The sequence below is a fragment of the Heliconius melpomene genome, chromosome 7 (assembly GCF_056956725.1).
Source record: "Heliconius melpomene rosina isolate 202511_hmr_F chromosome 7, ASM5695672v1, whole genome shotgun sequence".
Classification (NCBI taxonomy): domain Eukaryota; kingdom Metazoa; phylum Arthropoda; class Insecta; order Lepidoptera; family Nymphalidae; genus Heliconius; species Heliconius melpomene.
Genome location: NC_140395.1, coordinates 4098461 through 4118310, shown reverse-complemented (window position 1 = coordinate 4118310; position 19850 = coordinate 4098461). Strand labels below are relative to the sequence as shown.

The 19850-nt window shown below is 32.0% G+C and overlaps 2 protein-coding genes across 10 annotated transcripts in view; both read right to left on the bottom strand.

The window, feature by feature from the left end:
* chb (CLIP-associating protein) overlaps nt 1–14027 on the bottom strand; it is a 34751-nt gene extending 20724 nt beyond the window's left edge. For 4 of the 9 annotated variants that reach the window (XM_085187647.1, XM_085187650.1, XM_085187654.1 and 1 more), the window contains exons 1-9: nt 13729–14027; nt 6904–7115; nt 6592–6780; nt 4386–4486; nt 2895–3071; nt 2190–2314; nt 1628–1753; nt 1125–1238; nt 44–139 (exon numbers count right to left, since the gene is read on the bottom strand). In XM_085187647.1, coding sequence (XP_085043773.1) covers nt 44–139; nt 1125–1238; nt 1628–1753; nt 2190–2314; nt 2895–3071; nt 4386–4486; nt 6592–6780 — 928 coding nt within the window. In that variant the 5' untranslated portion in view covers nt 6904–7115; nt 13729–14027. The remainder of the gene's footprint in view (nt 1–43; nt 140–1124; nt 1239–1627; nt 1754–2189; nt 2315–2894; nt 3072–4385; nt 4487–6591; nt 6781–6903; nt 7116–13728) is intronic. The other 5 variants (XM_085187649.1, XM_085187651.1, XM_085187656.1 and 2 more) reach the window with 3 other exon arrangements.
* Nucleotides 14028–14300: 273 nt separating this feature from the next.
* On the bottom strand, nt 14301–19412 carry LOC146537397 (uncharacterized). Its single transcript, XM_085188185.1, has 2 exons — nt 18908–19412; nt 14301–18748 (listed from the first exon to the last, which is right to left on the bottom strand). Exons 1-2 carry the CDS (start codon nt 19410–19412, stop codon nt 14301–14303), a joined length of 4953 nt encoding a protein of 1650 aa, XP_085044311.1.
* Nucleotides 19413–19850: the final 438 nt, after the last annotated feature.

Below are 19850 nucleotides of genomic sequence, written 5' to 3'. Positions count from 1 at the left end.
AATAAGTACTACACTACATAACAAAAGTACTCGCAATACTCACCACTAGCAGAACTAGTTAGTTTAGTGGGCGGCGGTGGTTTCCTCGCTGAAGGTAGGCTGTACAAACCAGCCACTGTACGCTTTGGGGGGTCACAAGCTGTTTTGTGTGCATTTGTGTATATTTTATGTGACATTTGTGTGTGCGATTGCCCAGAATTGTGTTTTTTTATAGGCATATATGATACACAAATGTATGTGTAGGAGTTGCGGATAATCATAGTCGTTTGTATATTATTGCGCAATTGTGAGCCATGATATGTGCAATTGTGAGCAAAAAAATCATTGTGTTTATTGAAAAATGATATCATTTGCATAGTTAAAGAGTGAAGTTTAATAAAATTAATGATAATAATGATTTAGGACGAGTGACAATACATGTTACCAGTGCATGAGACCCGGATGTACATGTGAAGAAGAGAGAAAAAATTATGTTTATTATTCATTATAATTTATGGAGAAATCGGTTATTGACATGTAATTAGGTATTATTATAGAATCAGTTTTATGTTATTATTTGATGATAAAAATAAGATAGTGATTTAACACTAAATTATTCCATTTAATATTCCCTACTATAGGTAGTATATCAAAAAAAACATGTCAACAATCAAAATCAAAATGTTTTAAATGATGGAAAGAAATATCTAGTTTATTTCGATATTATTAAATGTAATTCAATGTACCATGTTCAATTCAATGGGATTCAATTAATATGAGATTTTTTTTCTAAGTATACTGAATAAGAGAGAATATAAAAAACACTTTAACTAATTAAATTTTCGTCCCAATCTCAAAAATTCAATCCTATTCGAATTTATAGTGAATTGAAAAAAAACCGATAGAATTAGCAACCTAAAATATTAGGAAAAGTGACTATTTTCATTTTATTATTTCATTAAAGTTAATTATTTACCAATTCCACGGGATAGCATTTTAATGTGATTTCAAAAATTTTATCCCGCAGAATTCGTTGTTCAAGTTGGAACTAAACATAATTAATTATCTTTTGGTATGTTATTACTAAGAGTTAAGATGACTTAGCATTCTTTTAAATAAATGAAGATCATCTTTCACTATCTTACCGGGTGTAGAAGCACCAGAGCTATCCCCATCCCGTGATCTGGCTGAAGTTGGGATAGTCATAGTCCGTTTAACTGTCCGGGATACAAAATCCGCTTCGTCTTGGCCTTGGTTTGCTGTGTAGATAAAAAAATAAAATTATAGATTATTAAATAAAAGTTTAATGACCAGTATTAATTTTGATGACCAAATATATTACATACAAATTAAAGATAGTAATGTGTTGCTAAATAAGAAATTTCTCAATATACTGCCAAAGAGCATGTCCAGTTAAATGCTTTAAAATAAAGCATAAGAAATTTAGAAGAGGCAATCCACCCCACAATCACCTAACTAGCCAAATGTCAGTCAAGTCAGTCATGTGTCCCTTAAGTTGGGTTTCACCGGAAAAGCAATAATATCCCAACCTCCCTCACATCATAGAACTTTTATTCCAAAAGTGCTAATTTGGGCTAATTAACAAAATGTCAGTAAAGTCAGTCACACCTCCATAAACAAGACTTACAGTGAGTCTCACCGGAAGGCAACAGCAGTCCAGCTTCCCTCGCTTCGTCAAACTTCTGCTCTAAAAGTGCTAACTTCTGAGCTGGAACTAGCTCCTTCTTTTTAAGATCTTGTCTTAATCTTTCACCTGAAAGGAAATATGTTATTAGAAAAAAATAAAAATATGTTTTTAATACTTTCTATTTTTAAATAAGCTAATACAAGTATTTAATTTCACATTTATGTTGCGTTATTTTATTACGACACTGAGTAAATGGGGAACGGCAAAAAAAACTACTACAACATGCTCCAGGCCAGTTGTGGCTCACGAGCACGAAATGTGACTGTAAATGCGACTGGTTATGGCTTCAATGCCCACTCGATAAAATGAAGTATTTATTATATTTATATTTCAAGTTCTTTGGTCTAGTGTCCAGGCAAAGCGTTTAGTTCCGCCATTTAACACACAATGCCTCCAAAATTCAGCGGAAAGTGGACAAAGTAGTGTTTTAACACTAGGCCCCCCCCCTCTGCCTGAAGCCGATTTAATTTTCGATTTTTACAATATATTCGAACCCACTAACCAACATGTCTGTACACGTCCACCAGCAGCTGCACGGCCGCGTCGCGTACTGCACCGTTGGGGTCCGCAACTAACGCGGCTAAACTCGGCACCGCCGACCTTAGTTGGAGTTCCGCCGCACCGTGACTGGGGCATGAAGCAATTACAGAGATTAATAATTCAGAAAATTTAAATAAAATTAAGGATATAAAATTGAAAATGAAGTCGTGTTCAGTTTATATAAGAACTAGCGGCCCGCTCGCGGTTACACCCGCGTGAACTATGTTATTATTATTATATTTCTGTCTCCATGACTACGTCCTAGTGACATCTATGCAAAATTTGAGACTCGTAGCATTTGTAGTAACGAAGTTTCATACAAACTTTCGGCCCCAAAAACAACCCCTTAGAAGTCGAATATTGCAAATTCCCGTCTTAGCGAGCACCTACGTCCTATAAGTAACTCCTATGCAAAATTTGGGATTCCTAGCACATGTAGTTTTTGAGATTTCGTGATGAGTGAGTGACCTTTCGATTTTATATATATAAGAATAATATTTTCATTCCCTGAAGACAGAACATTAACAAAACTACTTACCAATTTTTTATTCTAATATGGCAAAAACAACAACATTAAAAGTTATGATTACTTTTGAAAACTATCAAAGGTCATACATAGATTTATCATATCAGGCATGGCATAGGCATGGAATACAAATATACTCACGAATGCAGCAAAGCAGCGATACACCTAAGAGTCTCCTCCCTCGCGTGCGCCGCCTTATGCTGCAGGGCGGGCGTGAGTCGCGCGAGTAGAGGCCGCGCGGGCGCTGCGCGACTATCCGACAGGCAGGAGATGCACGTGCGGGCGGAGACGCGCACGCCTTCCTTCGTATCCGCTAGCCTGGGGATAAAGGTGACGTAGTTTTGAGATCAGAGGTTCTGGGTAAAAGTCGTTATCCATAACTTGGAGAGAGACTCGCTACAGAGATGCTAACAAGTCACTCCGCTTCCCGCTTTCCGCCGAATTCTGGAGGCATTACGTTTTGAGTGGCGGAGTTTGCTTGTCATCATTTTTTAGATTCACAGGTTTTCCATAACCCCGATGCACTATAGTCGAGAAATGATTCGCAAGTCATACTATTGTTTTGTATACTATAGGATGATTGGAGGACATAATCGTTGCATTTTGTTTAACCAAGGAATGAAATCATTTATTAAATAAAAATGATTTCATTACATGGTTCAACTTTTACACTCGGTCGTAAATGTATATTTTTCCTTAAGTGGTCTTTCAACAAGACGTACCAACAATAATATCATGGTGTATTTGTCCGCCTACAAGTAAAATAGTTATCGATTCGATATCCATACGAAAAAAAAATATTACAAGAAACATTTTTTTTTTGAATGGAAATCGAATCATGTCAAAAACATGCGCACACGCATGTAGCAGATGCAAGTTGTAAATAAAGACATTTACAAACGTAACCTAATATAAAATCGCTACTTATAAATGTCTTCCAACCGCAATTTAAATTGTTATGAAACCAAATACTTCATTATTTTTATTGATATTATTTTTCAAGCATGTTTGCCTGATTGATTATTTTGTTTCATAACACAAAAAGTGGCGTTAAGTTCCGCAATACAATTCGAAGCACAAGCAGATATACTATAGCTAGGTATAACAATAATGTTGTAAAGGATACTATACCTGTAACATACTATATGTGTATATAAAAGAATACAAAAATCCTAAAACAATAGGCAGTTGGATCATCAGTCACATCTGAATAAGCATGAAGTATCTAACATTACTTCCTTTAGAGCTCCCTGATTTATACATACAAATTATAATATTGACAAAGATAAATATACATTTTTAGTCTCCGTGTGTAATACAAGACCCAACATTTTTGCGGAATTCTGTCGAACGAAACTAAAACTGAACTGAAGTCTTTGTTTATCAAAATTTAAATTATGCCGTCTATTGACTTTTTTAGTGATGAATCACTACCTTTCTCGATTCAATAATTGATTATAATTAAATATAGTTAGTTTTGTACTTTCAACCATCGTTTCAACTTAATAAGCAATGTTAAGTAAAATCAATCTAAAATGATTACATAATAAAAATCGACTCTAAAATCCCAATTATTTCCGAATTAACTATTGCGGAAACAGAGTGACCCCTGTCTCTTTGTCTGTCACTTACCTATCAATAATATGTGGCAATACAGTTGGTACGTAGTGTGAGAAATCCGGGCCCATACGCTCGGCGAGCGCGCCTATTACTTCTAGGCCATTTTGGGCCACCTGGAAAGAGGACAATATAAAAATATAGTTTATAACTAGCAATCTAACCCCGGCTTTACCCGCGTAAAAATATAATAGGCAAATTATTTGTCTTTACATAAATTGTATCGTATGTTATTATAATGAATAAGATATAACATATTACTATAAAGTTTCATTTAAATCCGTGCTGTAGTTTTTGCGTGCAAGCAAGGAACAAACATCCATCTTCACAAATTTTCACATCAGGTTCCCGCTGTATCCCGCAGGCAGCAGGGTAGGCAGAGAGAACCTAGTGTTATGACACTCCGTTCCCCACTTTACAACATTTATAACATTAGTAGTATATAGTATATTATTGTTAAACGTTGATGATGATACTTCTGACAGATAATTTCTAATTTTTAATAAAATAAATACAGATTTTTTCCATTTTACTGTTAATCTACATCTTGATTTCTTGAAATTTCTTTTCCACGATATACACAAAAAGCATGTTTATAATTTCAACCAAAAATTTACTTACACATTAAATTAAAATGTCCTTTGTTAGTAATTACACAATAAAAACATAAAATCTCAACGAAAACCTATAAAAAACGCAAAGTTTAATCAAATGCCGTCCAGTATTAGAACTAAACTGCAATCTATCCCACACAGCCTAACAACTGAAATGAGATTAAGGTACGCCCATATGGCCAAGATGCCGGGAGACCTATTCTGTGAATTATTTATCATCGTGACGTAATAGCTGTCTTAAACAGACTTAGATTTAGGATTTATTATTCTATTATAACTTCACGCTAGCAGGAGCGAATACAAAATATATATAACTAGCAGATCCTTATGGTTTCGTTTTTAAATACTTTAATTCTATCTATATAATTTAGATTCAATGCAAGGGATGTAATTGCAACTATAATTTTATATTTACATTTTTTTTCTGTTTAGTGTTATTTTTAATTCCAAAAAGATAGTTAAAAGGGTTACCTATTTCTATATGTCTACCTACCTACATTAAAAAATTCAGAAGATAAAATATTGAACTAACATTTGACCTCATTTTAGTTATCAATATCAACTAACAAACATTACCAAAATAATACTATTAGAATAATAATAAAATAATAATAATATTATATATTGTACATAAATAATGAGAAATCTAAGAATATTTTCGTACATTTCGTCCAGAATAATCACGCTAAGCGATCAACCGTGGAAGTAATCAGAGTGTGTGATGCTTCCTACCGTTTGAGATTAGCCTACTGCGGCAAAAACTACGGTGTTTTCGCATATTTTTAACCGACTTTTAAAAAAGCTAGATTTTAGTACTTTCTTAATTTGAAATGTACTCCACAACGTTTGGGACACTTAAATTAATCATTAAGGAGAGATCGGTTCAAATTACCAAAAAATTGAATGAATATTCCTAATAGACTAATAAAAATAATTTATTTGTTAGAGCGATTGGACACATAATCCAAAAGATGTAGATCCAAACGCAGCGACGTAAATACGACGGTTCTATGTTCGATTTCTCGCTAACGTAACAAGATAAGTTTCCAAAAACCAGAGAAATAAAATACTAAATTCTCTTCTAAAACATAACAGAGAGGTCACTCGTTCACATCCCGAATGGGGTCACGCAAGGGTCACGCGCAATAAACAAATCGGCAAAAATAAGCGGTGGCACAGCAGGCTATTTTCTTATTAAGACCTACGACTATACGTACATACGTTGGCAAGGTTATAAATTTATAATGTACTGAACAAAGTGTTTCAAAGTGTATTTTAACTGCATTTTATGATAGTGATGTCAGAAGTCGGCTGTTGTTGATTTCAGGTTCAGTAGGTATTAAATTTAACAAGTATGACACTTTATTAAAGTTTCCTTAAATTAGACAAAAATATATATTATAATTTCTAATGTGATATCATAAAAGTTAAATAACTTTCGTATTAAATATATCAGAAATTATTTGGATATATTAAAAATACCAAATCAATAAATAATAAACGTAACGAGAAGACCATCGCGTCTTAGCACAATTTTATCCTTCGTATCCTTCCTATCCTTGTGAAAAACGGCAAGTATATTAAAGCAAAATAGTCCAAAAACCTACCTTAAAATTCCCTCCATTCAGCCATCCGACCATCGCATCAACCAACTGGGGAGCTGTCTCATGATTAACGTCCTCCCGTCTCACCAGCGCCGCGAGACGCTCTCCGAGCTGCTGGCGGAGACGCGGATCCGTACGGGAGAGGAGCGGGATGGCCGCTTCGAGGGTAGCCGGCTGGGAGTAATGCGCCATCTGTGAAGTTATGGATGAGAATGGTTCTATTTCACTATTTTAGTAAAAAAATGAATGTAAAAAATGTGGTAAATATGTAAATTTTACAAAAAAAATCTCAAAAATTAGATAAACAATACTAACCGTTTACAAAACCTGTGCACTAGTAATAAAAATGAAAATGCCCTGTCTCTTATCACAAAGTGTCCGAGTCCATGTAACAGTCATTGCACAATCGCCACTAGCACTAATAGCACAGTCCGAGCACAGAATAGCACAGTATAGCACAGTTCAGCACAAAGTAGCACCGGAGCACTGGTCACATTACTGGTTTTTGGTTGACATGATGATATCTACTGGAAATAAAAATTATAACATTAGATATTATTGAAATTTATTTTGGAAACATTTAAATCCTCTGATTAATTAAGATATTTAATGATAATTTCAGTAAGACAAGTATTGAATTTTTTTATTAATACACTTTAAGTATGATATGATAAGTAAACATGAATTCAAATACTGTTATGTCGAATTAAGAACCTCCTCTTTTAACAGTCCTTTTACAGAAGTCGTTTAATAGAAATATATCAGTTCAGTATTAGATATGAGGCATTCGTAAGTTCATTAGGAATTTGATTAAATATATATAGATCAATGCATATTAGGGTTGCGAACCTATCTTGTATCAAAGTATATATCTCTAGATAGTCCTATAATAATCAACATGTAGTCCTAGGCATCCTCTTTCTACAACGCCTAACACTCGCCACTGCATCTAAGAAATGCTTCAGATCTTTTTCTCTTATGCGTATAACAGGAATATGTAAATAAATACAAAAATAAGTATAACATTTATAAAATTAATATTTTTCTCCAGTGGGATTTGAACCATTTCTCCATTGTGTTAAACCGGGCATCTATCTATTAAGATCGAATGACTTACTTTCGTTTATAAAATATTTCCGCAACGTGCCAAAAAACCTAACCTACTTCTATCGCTTTGACTGAGTTTTATCTAGTTTCAGAAACTACCATTACATAACAATTCTTATTCTTGGGAAATGAAAAAGTCGGTTAAAGCTTTAGTTGTGGGTTCAATCTTCGCTCACGGAACGGAACGGAGTGTATTTACACTGGGTTCTTTTCACTTAGCCTGCTTTATGCGTAATAAAGCGTGAAACTGAATCTCTACGTCCTATAAGTTACGTCCATGCAAAATTTGAGACTCCTAGCATTTATAGTAATGAAGTTTCATACAAACTTTCAACTCCTATTTCATCCCCTTAGGAGTCGAATATTGCAAATTCCCGCCTTAGCGATCACCTACGTCCTATAAGTAACTCCTATGCAAAAATTGAGATTCCTAGCACATGTAGTTTCTGAGATTTCGTGATGAGTGAGTGACCTTTCGATTTTATATATATAGATAGAACAAAAAAGAAAGCGCATACAAGATTTCGTATTAATTAACTGATGACCGCATGTTGTCCAAGTTTGTATGTTCACCCATATATATAAGCTATACATGTGGGTCAATGTTATCAGCGGCCTCGACCTTGGCAATGAGTGTAGGTTCAATTCGATAATAACGTAACATGGCCGATTCGATTAAACAAAGTCTATCTAAGTTTAGTCATGCTAGATATCTAGAACTTATTTTGTATTATTATAGATTTTTTTTAGTTTCTCACATTTTTCAGATAATTTCACAACAATAATGAGCCTGTTGATTTTGGGCTTGAACAAAAATATTTAAACATTAACAATTCCCTTAGTGTGATTCGAACCTACAACCATTCAAGGTCTCAAACTAACTACGCCATTATCATCTTTGCCCAAGACGTATGCTTTAAATAACTCTTTCAATTAATGTAACGAATTTTAAATGCAATAGACAGAGTGCGCCAAAAATAGCAGTTTCATGCCGTATTTTCCTGTATAGTAATGTAGACAGAAAACCTAGTGTTAAAACACTTCGTTCCTCATTTTCTGCCTGGTTTTCGAGACGTTTTGTGTAATGTCCCAGAACTCAACTCTGCGCTTTATTATTTAGAAAAATTTAAAGATAATCCCCAGAACTAAGCCCCTGGAGTAGTGATCGAACTCACGACTTTCGCGTTGATTGACTCTTTCTATTGCACCCAAACAAAATCCGCCATAACGAAATCAATATAACATGTAAAAGGTAAGTAACATAAGAATATCTAAAACAATGTAATCTCACGATTAATAAGTGTGAAAGCCGTGTGAAACTGACATTAAGCCATCGCGCGTCGTTTTGACGATCAAGGCTCTTTTTGAAAAGTGGGTCGAGCCGATGCTATAGAATAGATCAATTTGTTATACTTTCATTAGAGAAGATAGAGGGTTCGATTCTCAATAATAGTTAACTAGCTGAGTCAGAATAGTTTTTCCAAGAACAACCTTTCTTTTTCATTATCAGAACAAGCGAAGCGAGGGACGGCTGTTGAGCGAAGCGGTCGAAGCCCTATATAAACTATGTTAATAAACGTAAGTATAGCATATAGTAGATTAAGCAGAGGGAACCTTAAAGTTGTGTACCTATATTTAGTCATTAGTATAAAAATGGAGAACGGATTAATCACTACCAAAAATCTAGTCATAGGTGTTAAAGAAAAATGTTATTTTTTATTTGACCAATTGCAACAAGCTGTAAATATTTTAATATAATCCTTATTCCTTGCAACATAAAGCTTTGGACCCTTATTCGAACTGTTCAATAAAAAAAACTATTGCAACGCGAATCGAATCGGCGACCTTAATGAAACGAGTAGCGTCAGACAGACAGTCAATTATGGTTATAATTAACATTCATTTTTAAGGCTGTTGTTTCTTAAGGCTAACGTCATATTTCAATATTCATTGACAAGTTTTTTTTATTCCCCGCATATAACAACTAGGTAATATAAGACCTATTGTTCAGACACTAAATGTTCGACATTCCTGTCAATGTCTAGACATTGTGTGTCGAGATCCACATTCCTGATAGACGTGAAGAAAATAAAATTGATTATGCAACATTTTAAGTTTCATTATATAAGAAGCAAAGTGCGGTTCCGCCATTAAACACGCAATGCTTAGCAATTAAATTTGAGTAAAAAACAGAGAACGGAGTGTCGTAACACTCTATTCTCTCTTCCTACAGTGTTATATACGTTATAATTTTGTTTAAAATAAACAAAAAATATAAGTTTTTAATGGTTTCTCTTTCCCGAGAATTGCCAATTTTTGAACTTTTTTCTTTTGTTTCTGCTGTAACTTCTCATTTTATCCCAAATTTTATGATTCTAGGTCAACGGGAAGTACTCCGCGGTTTTAATTACGAGACTAATTTAATACAATATATGGCGAAAACTCAAGTTTGTTACCTCGCACTCCGTACGTTCTTAAGACAAATACTCTTAAAAGACGGAAGAACAGATAGATAGACGGTCAGCAAATTGATTGACGTTTATAAAGATTACCCTAAAAATATAAAAATCAAGGTTACTGTTCGAAATTTGACATTTCATTGTATTACAAGACAAATTATTGATACACTTTTCACTAAATGTCAGACAGACATTAAAAGCATAGGCTAAGCTAGTTAATATATCACGGCACCGCTTCTTCCCGTCGTCTTAGCCTTTACTTAGGATAATATTTCACCCTTTTTATTATTTTTATCCTTTCACCCCTTATATTAATATCCGTTGACCATTTCTGCCCCTTTGTATTATATAACCAGTTTAGTTAATACTTCTTTTTACCTGCAGCTTCTCCTGCATGGTGAAATAACAGAGAGTTGCGAATGACACATGTGAAACATGAGAGATAACTCTGATCGCCATATTATAACCTCAGCCATCTCCGATTCGTCAAAGATTCTCTATCCAACACAAAATGAATTTTTTCATTTTGATCCAGTACCTCATGAGCATTTTCAGTCAAATGTTTCTTTTTTAAGAAATTACCATTTTATATGAAGAAACCTTTATTAATTAGTATTAAATTATATCTTATCTTTTATTAAAATTTTATTTTATCTACAAAAGAGATACAATTGTAAACATAAGAATGTAATTTAGTGATTCACTTTTTTATTTTAGTTCCATGCTGTATCCTGCATATGGCAGAATATACAGAGGGAACCTAGCGTTAAGACACTTTGTTCCTTACTATCTGAATCACTTTCGAAATACTGTCTTAGTAGACAATAAAAGAGCAATTTCACGGTAAGAGCAAGTAAATGAAAATAATTTATTTACCCAAGTGGGAATTAAACCCACAACCGTAGTTTAAGTCGGCTTCAAAATTAATTCACAGATATATATAAAATTAAACGTAATAACTACTCAATTAAATAGTTGATCAGACAGCACAACACACACACTAAGTCCATTATGGTCTGCATAACAATCGAGTTCTTTAAATATAGGTAATATGCATATATGATAGTTAAATTGTGTATCGATAATAACTTTAGCATGTTTAGCCACTCACAGAGATGATCATTATCCTTTAACTGACATTAAATTTAGAGTTCTTCATTTCTTTTATATAATAGGAGCTCTCATATAATTGAGTTACAAATTGTTTGATGAATTTATTAAAAATAAACTAAGTTGACATAAAAAGAAATTTAATTTAACTATAAACCTTCAACACTTTTTTCTTATTCTACTATACTTAAAATCAAATTATCTAAGTAGAATATGAATTTATAGTTATCACATATCAATAATTCTGAATAAACAAAAATTAAATATATTGACACAATCAATTTAAAAATCCTTAATTATAAAAAGAACATAACCCATATGTGAGTCACAAATTTAAAAAGATGGATGCAGAACAACTAAAACTTCTTATAAAAGAACATACTCAACCAATACTGTTCCGAAGGTTAGTCATACACATACAAACATACATATATAAAATCCTATACAAACCAACTGTCGACAATTAGTAATCATTCTTTACATTGAGTTAAACATTTAATGAGACTATTATGACTAATAAGGTTTAAGTAACATAAAATTTTAATTATGTTAATCTATACTAACATTATAAAGTTGAGTTTGTCTGTTTGAACTGAGTAATCTCAGGAACTACTGGTTCCAATTGAAAATATCTATTTGTATTGGATAGTACATTATAGTTTAATCATTTTGATTTAACGCACTGTGCCTACAGTCCAAGTTATCCCTCAAACCACTGCAAATGTGTCATAACACAACTTTTAGTTACTGCCATTTGGCCATGGAAGCGAACAGTACAGAAGGGATAAAAGTTACAGTCTCCCATTGTTATGCTTTGGCCCAACCACCTCAATTCATATTTTACTGAGTCAGTTAAATTTTCCTATCTTTTAGTTTCAGGTTGTATCCAGCACAAATGGTATGCACTTCTTAGAAGCTAGTGTTGAGACACTCTGTTCTCCAAGATATCCACTTACTACCATTACATACTTTCATTACTCATTTTCTGCCAAATTCTTAAGGCATTGAGTGTTGAGTGGTTGAATTCAATGCCCTGCTATGCCTTGTTACTAGAGGAAGGAAATAAAAATATTTTATTCCCCCGAGAGGAAATTGAACCAGCGATCGTCACATTTACACACAATAAACACACTTGTTTCCCTCTGCCAAGATAAAATTTTTACTTAACATTATTTAACTTTTAAAAGCTTAACAGGATAAAGGTCTAGCAGGATAAACATTTTAAAACTATGCAGGCTCTTAATCAATTGTTTTCAACTGTATTGTTGTTCCTACAAAATAGTGATATACTTAATTTTTGTTGTTACAGTTGGTTGGTCTTTTCAGTTTTTCTAAGCTATAGTTATTAATTAGTTATGTATTTTTAAAACTTCTACTAAATAATTTTCTTAATATCTATTAAAGTCTATGCAGTTTTCTGATGTTGATCCTGCTAGACCCTTTACAAATAATAAATAGTTTTGAGGCCATTGATGTTTGTGGGGTTGATTTATTCAAGAGAATAAATTATTATCATCATGTTCATTTTCGCTCAGGTAACACAACCTTAAGATTGAGCTATGCAGTTCAACTTACAATGTCATGAAAATTGGGCAGTGTGTGAAGAATCAAATATCTTAACACTTGGTTCAAAATTAGAAGAGTTCAGCAGGCACAAGTCTACCCTCCTAAATGCAGAATATAATATAAAAATAAGAAGAAATAGATTAAATACTTTTTGACAAATCTATTTTTAGTCATTCTACAGGAGAAAGTTTTAAATGCTGTTACATATTGTAGCAATTAAGATAGCTATAAAAATAAAATTGATTTTGAATGATTATTTAAATATTAGATCTGTAGTTTTTTATATCTTTTAAAGTAACTAGTTTTTTATATCTTTTAAAGTAATAGTAGAAATAGTTATACTTGACAATTTTTTTAAGTGACTCAGTTTCAATTGGTCAAAAATAAGTATTAGCTTTCGAGACACAACATAATGTCCTTAAAAAAAGAAAAAAGTGGACTACAGAGTGTTTTAATACTAATTTCTATTCACAAATCCGCAAATGCGCTTAAATAAAGAACAAGATATAACATAATCGTAAATTGTTATTTTAATAACATTTATAAGTTAATCTATGTTTTAGGAGTTAATATAAATCCTTTTATCCATACACTTGTAATATTTATACTCCATTCGTCATGATGTCATCGTATCCTACCAATTGAGGATAGCAAGTCTATGTATACGATTAATATATTTATACATATAGTGAAACCTACTTTCTTTTTGTTTATAGCTTATTTATGCTAACCTTACGTGATTAATCTCCTGTTAGAACTAAAAATTGTATCTGCAATATGTATTATTTGTTATCTGACACAATATTTAACAATGCAGTGTCAAATTCTCAACAAAGTTGGCGACATTTTGTATAAGAAAATGAATTTATTACGTTTTATATTAATATGATTGTTTTACCTTCTAGTAGATCCAATCAGAGTAGAAATAACACATAAGTTTTGATAGTCGATAATAAAATGCGAACAGACATTGCCTTGTAAAGACTTTTGATTGACCTTTATTCTCAATCACTTAGCACTACAGTACACTGTCACATTTGATTTTAGATATTAAAAGACACCTTTCCCCAAATAAAAAAGTCAATTTAAAATGGAGTTATTTCGAGATAATCTTGCCGTTTCAAAATCACTGAGAAAATATTCGGTAGTCGCGCATGCCCAACAAAAATTTACATCACGTGACCTGTCATGGCGTCATAATATTTGTTTTATAAGTATTGCTGTTGTGCGAAGGCAGCAATACATTCTGCCTAAAACTTGGATTTTTTAAAAATTGTTTTGAATATTAGACTTTTTTATATAAACTGCAGCTTTTAAATTTTTTATTGCAAAAATGTGTTTAGATGTTTAGTTAAATTTTTTGTACAAAATAATAATACTAATTTGTACTACAAAAAAAATAATACGAATTATAACCTCGCTTTTTTATTTGACAATATTGATAAAATTTATAATATAATAAAAAAATAGTTAATAATAACATTTGGGATGATTGAGCATTCTACAATCAAAAGGATGAACTCTGTTACAATATTTGCAATATTTACGTATATCTATAGACCAATTTGTTTTACACTTTCCTTTTTTTGCGCACCTACAAAAAATTTTGTCGTCATATTTCTTGTCACATCTACACTCAATTTTCTCTTCATCTTTCTTATCACATCTACACTCAATTTTATCCCCTTTCTCGCATTTACACTTAACCTTTACTTTATCGCCTTCTAAACATTTTTTTGATTTACATTTTATACTTTCCATTGTTTCTTGACTTGCATTTGGCTCTAAATAAGAAGGATTAAAAATGGTTACAGATGGCCTTCTACTACGCCGTTGTATAGAATCTTGACTTGAAAGGGACTTATCATGTTGTAACTGCCGAGCATTAGGATGGTTTTGGCTGTCAATTGCTGGTATCCACCTCTCTCGTGTAACAGAAACGGTCCTTGCTAATGAATGTTTGTAAGGTTCGCCATTGACCCCTTGACTCGCATCTGACAATTGCGCAAATGAATTATCTTCAAACTGATTATGCCGAGAATATTTATTCGGTTGTATATTATTTTGAAAGTAAGGATTTCTATTTGTATAATTTTCCTCGGTACCTTGATAACGTGTGTACTGTTGTCTAGAATCTGAATATAATGAAGGCTGATATAGAGCAGAACCTTTTGATTTTATGTTTTGTTTATTTTGGTTTTCTAAACGATTAGTATTAGTTAAATCAGAAATTCCTGATACTTCATTTTGTGACATATTGTTTCGATACGGTCTCTTAGGACTTATAGTGCTCGAATGTGATGTATTTTGGTCAATGCTATGTAAATATCGACTATAGTTGGGCTCCAGTGTCTGCTTAGATTGATCTTTTCCTACAGAAGATGATGCCTTAGTTCCAGTACCTGTTCCGAATGTTCTGTAACTCGTTGATGTATCATTCAAAGTATTATCCTGATTATTTTGTATATTTTTATCTTTTGAAGTTGCTGGTAAAAGAGAATGCCATTGTTTACTATTAGTATTTGCTGAAAAATCTGCTTCTCCTACTTCTATAGATTTTGCGAGTTTTGTATTATCATTAGAGTCATTTATTTGAGGAACTGTGTAAGAAATTGACATTCTTTTAGGGTAACTTTTTTGTAATGTTCCTATAAATTCGTCTACTTTCTTTGTATCAATTTCATTGTCATCTATTTTTCTAATATATTTTATTACTTCTTTTTTCATTTTACAACAATTTTCCTTTGTATATCCTAATTTTTCGAATTCACTAAGGCGCTTGGCCAAAGTTGATTTTACTTGACTTTTGTTAGATAAACTATCAAAATCTTCAGCCAAAGAAATTTCATCAAAAAGTTTTGCAATTTTAAATTTGATCTCAATTTCTTTCAGTTCCTCTATAATTACAAACTCACTTGGGACAGAAATCTTACGTAATTCACAAATTAACTCATTTGTCAAAGTAAGTGGCTTAAACGATGATTCCTCATTCTCATTAGTTAATTCTAAAAAGTTTTGAACCCGTTGATATATTTTATCTTTTATTTGTGAACTTTCATCATCTTGGGTCTGAAACTCAAATATAATAAAATCATCGGCAATATCATCTCGCAAAGAAGCCAACGCCATTGTAGTTTTACTGTTTTTAGTTGGAGGTACATTGAGAATATTGTCTATAGTATTTTTTAACTCATGTTTATATTCATACCTTAACTTTTCTTCTTTTATAAGAGGTTTGACAGTTTCGACTGCGTTAATTAATTGTATTTTCGCATCTGATTTATTAAATTCTAAATTTGTTGGTAATTTTGCTAATTGGTTATCCAGTTCATCCTCAAGTAGGCCACTATATAAAAAATCATTTTCAAATATTTCAGGATTCATATTCATTTCACTTATTTTCATAATAATTTTAGTAGCAATATTCTCTTTCATAACCTTCGCCCTTTCTTGTGGGGTCTTTGATGACAAAGGTAGTCTTTGACACCAATTTTCTACTATTTTAATAAGAATATCAGCTGGATTTTTTGACTCCTGAGGTGATAGTGACTGTGGAAGTTTTAAGGGTGGTGATGATGATGTCTGACCACATGCTGGCACGGATATTGACGAAGGAGTATCTTTGTTAATACGAGATCCATATTGTTGAACATTCTTAGAGTTTTCGTTAATTCCATCGCTATTATTTGAGCTATATTGATCAATTCTATTTACGTCACGGTTTATACATTTCCTATTCTGTTGTGTCATTCTAAGTCTACTTTGTAAATTATTAGCAAAATAATCAATGTTATTCTTTTGACATGGCAAAAGAGGTAGTCTCAAAAGCCATTTTGAAATTTCATTGTGCATTTTGATATCACGACCACATTCAATTTTTTCCATTTCATGAAGCCTCTTAGCGAGCATAGCTAAAATTTGATCCCATTCCAAAAGTTCTCCCACACCAGCAGGTTCATTTAAAGGTAATGTCTCGAACCAGTTGTCAATTTCACACCTAGTTTTTATTTCCTCGACCTCTTCAATAATAGAAGATTCATTTGGAAGCGGGACACTAAAAAGGGCGTTGTAAAGCTCGTTATAGATTTGATCTTTACTAAGTGGAATAGAATTTCTCTCTTGAACGTCTTGAAAATATTTATCTATTTCGATTTTTAATCTTTCTTCATATTTTTGTTTTACAGAATCATTATCATGGTCAAAGTTTTCTAATATAAAAATTGATGCTAAGTGATCTTTATATATTTTAAAACCTGGACTTTCCTTGAGATATGTTGATACAGGATGTGGCATAGAGATATCAATAGTTTTTTCTAAGTCATGTCTATATTCTATTGCTGATGATTTCTCCCTGATTTCATTTCGTTTCTCCATTATACCGTTTAACAATTGTTTTTTCAACACACCTTTAAGACTTTGTAGCTTAGGGTTTGTAGGAAGATTATCAAGTAGTCTTTCAATCTTCGCATTTAATGATTCTCGATAAAGCAAATCATCATTAAAATATTCAGGATTCATATTTAACTCTCTTATCTTTTGATAAAGCTTAGTAGCTACATATTGTTTTAATGTATTATTATTATTTTCGTTTTCGGGTTCTAAAGGCAAGTTGCTACACCAGGTTTCAATTTCATTAATAACAGTAGATCCAAGATAATCTTCTTGGTTACCACAACACACATGAGACTTATTATTAACGTTAACTTTACTCAGTACATCGTTTTCTCTTTTGCTGTATATTAGATATTTATCAATATCAACACGTTTTAGTCTATTCAGTAATTGTTGCACTGCAACCGGTAAATCGATGTTTTTAGCCGGATCTAACGGAAGCGCAACTATCCAATTACTAATATAATCAACTAGATCATTCTCATTTCGTGAAAAATTTTTATTCTCCATTTGCTGTTCAAAAATTTTTTCAGCTAATGAACTTACCATATTTCCCACTCGAGTTCTTGATTGTTCGTCTATAAGAGGTGTTAACGGTAAATTTTTAAGCCATTGAGAAATTTCATTGGCGTATCCTAATTCAAAACTAAATCTTTTTGCTGTTTCATTGCTTTGTAACTCTCTAATATTGTTATCACTGTGACATGTGAGCGATTTTCTTGATTGAAATTGTTCTGTTTCCTTTTGGTTTAATTCATCAAAAAATCTCAAAATGCAAGCTTCTAGTTTTAAGTCATCTTGAGATATTTCATCACTATTGTTACGAATATACTCTTCAATAAAATTGCTTATATCATGTTCAGTTTCACTTCGCTTTCCAACACTCGAACGTGTCTGACAATCAGGCAATTGACAACTTGTTCCCCGACACATCTTAGTATTAGTTATTTTGGTAGCCAAATCATTAATAAAATTGGGTATATTTCTTCTGTTTTGCGGTGATATCGGTAATTGTTCTAAAAATATCTCAATTTCATATGTAATGTCTCTATCGCGGTTCCTGTTGGATGACAAATTTTCTTCAATTTCATATATGTCTTTAGCTAGATTATTTATAGATCGTGCAAGAATGTTTTGATCTATAGTATAAAATGATTCTTCTAAAGGCAATGACTTTAACCAATCTATAATAATATTAATATATTCTAATTCCTTGGACAGTTTGTCAATAAGGAATTCTTCTTGCTTGTAGTTTGCAGTCGAGTCATGTGGATGTCTTATGGGTGTACTGAGACTATCAAGTTCATTTCTTAGTAACTGAGTAAATGCAGTTCCTGCGATTGAATCTTCTGGATCAAATCGATGATCTAAGTATTTCAATATATAATTCTTTAAAATATCTTCGGATACTTTAACCTTGTTATGCGTACTCGTTTGGTGACTAGTGACTAAATGTATATTTTGTAAAAAGTTTTTAGCCGTATCCGTTACATCCTTATTGATTTTAGCAATTACTTCCTTTTGATCTGTATTTATTATTTGAGTAATGTAATTATTAATAACATGCGATATTTCATTTATTGATTGGTTCTCAGTTATTAACTTTTGAACTTGTAATAGCAAATTATCAATAATTTTATTTCTCTTAATTTTATCTTTAATCTTTAAGTTCGTTGGCGATAAACCATTTAATGAGTGTATAATTCTATCTTTAAGCTTTGAGAATTCTTCTGTAGTGTTTGAGCTATGTGCATCATTAAAAATCCCGTTTTCAACATTTATATCTTTAGTTTCTTCATTTCTTATAGGCACTGGAATATCTGTTATTTCCTTTAGTAATTGATCAACAAATGGCTTAGCTTTATTTATATTTTCAATTAATTCATATCTATTTAACCATCTATATATAAAAAATGTTATGTATCTATCCTTTTCACTGTTTTCTTCTATCAATGAATGTAATTTTACTTGATCTAAAATATCACTAGTAAGGTTTTGCACAAAATTTTGTTTGTCTCTCTTATTTTTGGCTTTACGCGGTCCTATTGGTAAAACATCTAACCATGACGTTATTGCAGCTGATATTTTATTCATATAATTAATTTCTTCAGGGTTTAGTTTACCATTTTTATTTCTTGCAATACCTGATTTTCGCCTAGTCATAGAATTAGTATTATTCGATTGTGCCATTAAGTCAACCTCAGACTTATAAACCGATATCACATTATTGCGCTGTGACTCATTAGATTTTTTGGATGAATCTAATTCATAATTCAATTTATTAATTTCTTTTGTAATATTACTTATAATATTAGCAATATCGGTTCCAGACAAGTCCGTAGAATTATTCAAGTAATTTGACAATCTAGTTTTTAGGTTTTGTTTTGAATTGACATTGTTTATTACACATTCTATTATATTATTAATTAATCGACCTGAATAGATACCATTGCATACTAAGGAATTAACGACAATATCGTTTATTAATCTTAAGACATCTTCTTCGTTGTGTGATTCTATAATTTTATGAACACCATTTTCTGAATACTTATTTTGGACCACATAATAATTTTTATTTAAAAGGTTTATCGCTAATGTATTTGCTAATTTACTTAAATTTACGATGTC

Bases quoted from the DNA above. Each gene is read 5' to 3' on its own strand.
- LOC146537397 (XM_085188185.1), bottom strand. From the start codon at position 19,412: ATGGCACAATCGAATAATACTAATTCTATGACTAGGCGAAAATCAGGT. The intron at 18,749-18,907 runs GTTTATCGCCAA...TAATAAATACAG, and splicing joins AATTATACACTCATTAAATG to ATCAAAAGGAAGTAATTGCT.